General features: G+C 37.7%; 1 protein-coding gene across 1 annotated transcript; it reads left to right on the top strand.

Annotated features, from left to right (window-relative positions):
* Positions 1–459: 459 nt before the first annotated feature.
* On the top strand, positions 460–2,554 carry LOC137020691 (uncharacterized). The gene is made up of 2 exons (XM_067386576.1): positions 460–523; positions 1,923–2,554. The coding sequence occupies exons 1-2, from the start codon at positions 460–462 to the stop codon at positions 2,552–2,554; spliced, it is 696 nt and encodes a 231-aa protein (XP_067242677.1).
* The last annotated feature ends 1,480 nt before the right edge of the window (positions 2,555–4,034 follow it).

The raw sequence follows: 4,034 nt of genomic DNA, 5'->3' as shown, positions 1-4,034 counted from the left end.
ATTGAGGTGAGGACCAAAAGCTGTTCAAACAGTAGTCAAACAGTAGTGTTTTGTGTCAAAAGTGACAATAAAGACATTTATAATGTTACTAAAGATTTCTTTTTTAACTTTCAATTCATCAAAGAATCCTGATATAAATATCATATCATCAAAATCCAACCCCTTAATGACATCATCCTCCAGGAAGTGACATTAGGGGAAAACTGGCACTGGTAACGGTATTATGATCCATTCCTTATGTGAACAAGTGCTTCAACAATGCAGACATCAAGTGAAAATAAACAACGCTATTTGCGCAATTCATTCTTAGTGTCTGAGCTTGACCAGTGCATATTTCTGAAATGGAAATATTTCGCTTAATTACACACAATGTTGTGTTCTGAACTCACTGTGATGTGACTGAGTTGTCTTCTGCTCCAGGATGTCTGGTCCTGATGTTACATTACACAATCATAGAAGATGAACTGCACAGCTCTGACCTCAGTGCCCTTGCATCAGGCTCATTATACACTGCCAGAGACCTGTGAGAGATGAAGATACCAAGAGGAAAAAACAATCCAGTATTGGATTCAGTAGGAAATCAATAGTACAGTAGCCTGTTGTTTTTTTTTAAACATCTGCCAGTTGTAAACAATGAGCACAAATCCTTCAGATTTGTATCAATTATAAAAAAAAATACAGTATATTTTAACTGGGATCCACAGGTTACATCCAGCATTGATTAACCAAGCTATGTGGTTCAGACCACGCCAAATCCAAACAGCAATGATTCATTCCGACATGAGGAAGAGCCGTCTCTGTTCCAGTAGTGTGTCAACAAGATTCCCAGCAGAGATGCCACATCCTTCATGTCTTGGAGCGTTAGAGCTAAATTGAAGGTGTTTCCTGAAAGTACAGGGAGAGTCAGGTCTCCCATTTAAAGCGTGGAATTACACTGATCCTTAACACCTGCAGTCACACATTTCTGTGTTCTCTTTACACCTCCACTTCACACATGGATTTCATTTGCACTGAATACAGAAACTAAGGAAATTACAGCTAAATATAGTACTTTTGTATCACCAAATCTTAGCTCTTCAATTTGCCATGATGTATGTAGCAGTGATGAGGAATTTATATGAAACGAAATAAAACTATAATTAAATAATTATGATTAAGTAACTAATTCTATAAAATAATAATACATATATTAACATTAATTGTATTTATAATACATAAATATGTATACACACATATCGTTATATAATAACAACAACAATAATAATACTAATTAAACTTTTATATTTAAAGTCGTATTGCATTATCTTTTAATTCGACTAAGAGGCAGGCATATTAACATTACTCACAACTTAAGTCTTTGAAAAAAAGTCTAAAGACACACTGATTTCTCGATTGCTCCTGTCTGCCTCTCTGCCTCGCTGCTCAGTGTTTTGTATCTCTGTATAGCTTTGTTTTCTCTTACTTTTATTGAATCTCATACTTTTTGTTGCTTATATTATCATTACTTTATATATATACACTATTGCCCACCACATTAAGCTTGTAATCTTTGAATCTAAATCGCCTTCTACAACGCGTTTGCATCTCGCTAGCTTGTTTAACTTGTCATCAGTCTCACGCGCTCCTCTTCCAACGCGTTCATCAAACAGCTGTGGCAACTCGGATCAGTCTACAAACACAGTGAGTTATGTCATCCTTTCCCAGTGTTATATCGTGTTCCATCTGTCACATGTTTAGCATAGCCCTCTCTGTCAGCGATGAGGGATTTACATGTCATAAATGTAGGGAAATAGTCAGGCTGACAGAGAGAATCTCAGAATTAGAGACACGCATCCAAACTTTAATCGAGGATTGTAAGAATGCAGGGGCTTCAGATACTGTTTTGGATGCGACTAGCTTAGTGAACTCTGTACATTGTTCAGTTCCGGCTGTAGAGCCCGCGCAGCAGGGCACTTGGGTAACGGTGAGGCGGCCTAATCGCGGAAAACACCACTCTTCCATTCCATTAAGAACATCAAACAGGTTCTCCCCACTCAGTGACGCACCCACTGAGAATCCTGTTGAAAGTGCCCTAGTAATTGGCGATTCTATTTCACGTAACGTGAAAATAGAGACACCAGCCACCATAGTCACTTGTTTGCCGGGAGCCAGAGCACCTGACATCAAAGCAAATTTAAAATTGCTGGCTAATGCTAATCGTAAATACTCTAAAATTATTATTCACGTCGGCACAAATGATGTTCGACTTCGCCAGTCGGAGATCACTACAATTAACATTAAAGAGGTGTGTGAACTCGCAAGTACAATGTCAGGAGAAGTAATTTGCTCTGGTCCCCTTCCTGTTCGTCGGAGTGATGAGATAGTTAGCAGATTATCATCACTCAATGGCTGGCTGTCTAAGTGGTGTCCGCAGAATAATATAGGTTTCATAGATAATTGGAAAAGTTTTTGGGGCAGACCTGACCTGTTGAAAAGAGATGGTATTCATCCCTCCCGGGATGGTGCTGCTCTTCTCTCTAGTAATATGGCACATAGTCTTAGAGCTGAAACATGATAAACTGGGGCCCAGGTCAGGAAGCAGACAGACTAAAACCGACTAAAAAGCAGACAGGCTAAACCGACCGTCTGCTAGCTGCCTCACGTTACAGAAGTCAGATAATTCCCAACACATAGAAACTCTTACACCTAGATATTATCACCTAGAGATTGTGTCTGTACCCCGAATTAATAAAAAAAAAAAAAAACTTCCAAACCCATTTAATGGAAAAAATTAATTCATGTTCAACAAATAAAAAAAAATCGAGATAATAATGAGAAACAAATGATAAAGCTTGGATTGTTAAATATTAGATCACTTTCTTCAAAAGCACTTATTGTAAATGATATTATCACAGACAATAATCTAGATGTGCTGTGTTTGACAGAAACCTGGCTAAAACCGGACGATTACACTACTTTAAATGAGTCCAGCCCTCAAGGTTATGATTATTGACACAATCCTCGACAGAAAGGCAAAGGGGGAGGTGTTGCTGTAATTTATAGTAATATTTACAGTATTAGTCAAAAGTCTTTCAAATATAATTTCTTCGAAGTGATGGTGCTTTACGTAATATTATGTAAGTTGACATTTGTGCTGGCTACTGTATACAGGCCACCAGGACACCATACAGACTTTATTAAAGAATTTGCTGATTTTCTATCAGAGTTAGTACTAGCTGCAGATAAAGTCCTTATTGTTGGTGATTTTAATATCCATGTAGATTATAAAAAAGACTCATTGGGATTGGCATTTACAGACATTCTAAATTCTATTGGTGTTAGACAACACGTGTCAGGACCCACTCATTGTCGTAATCATACTTTAGATCTAATATTGTCACATGGAATCGATATTGACGCCGTTGAAATTCTGCAGCAGAGTGACGACATCTCAGATCATTATCTAGTCTCGTGTATACTACATTTAGTTAAAGAGGCTAAACTGCCTCCCTGCCATAAATATGGTAGAACCATCACTTCTACCACTAAAGATCGCTTTATAAATAACCTTCCTGATCAGTTTCATCGCCTTAGCATACCAGACAGCTTAGAAAACCTTGATGTTGCAACAGAAACTATTGCCTCTGTCTTTTCTGGCACATTAGATTCAGTCGCTCCTTTGCGTTTAAAAAAGAATAAGGAATTTAATCCAATGCCATGGTACAGTGAGCAGACTCAGGCCCTAAAAACTGCAGCCAGAAAAATGGAGCGTAGCTGGAAGAAAACAAAACTAGAAGTATTTCGCATTTCGTGGAGAGAGAAAATGATTGAGTACAGAAAGGCCTTAACTGCTAGATCTGCCTATTTTTCAAAACTCTTAGAAGAAAATAAACACAACCCTAGGTATTTATTTGGTACAGTGGCTAAATTAACAAGAAATAAAGCTTCAACTTCTGATGTTTCCAAAGAGCACAACAGTAACGACTTTATGAACTTCTTTACTTGCAAGATTGATAATATTAGAGAGAAAATTATAACCATGCAACCGTCTACTA

This window comes from Chanodichthys erythropterus, chromosome 5 (genome assembly GCF_024489055.1).
Source record: "Chanodichthys erythropterus isolate Z2021 chromosome 5, ASM2448905v1, whole genome shotgun sequence".
In the NCBI taxonomy this organism is placed as follows: domain Eukaryota; kingdom Metazoa; phylum Chordata; class Actinopteri; order Cypriniformes; family Xenocyprididae; genus Chanodichthys; species Chanodichthys erythropterus.
Note: the sequence above shows the minus strand (reverse complement) of the source record. Positions and strands in the feature narration are given on the sequence as shown.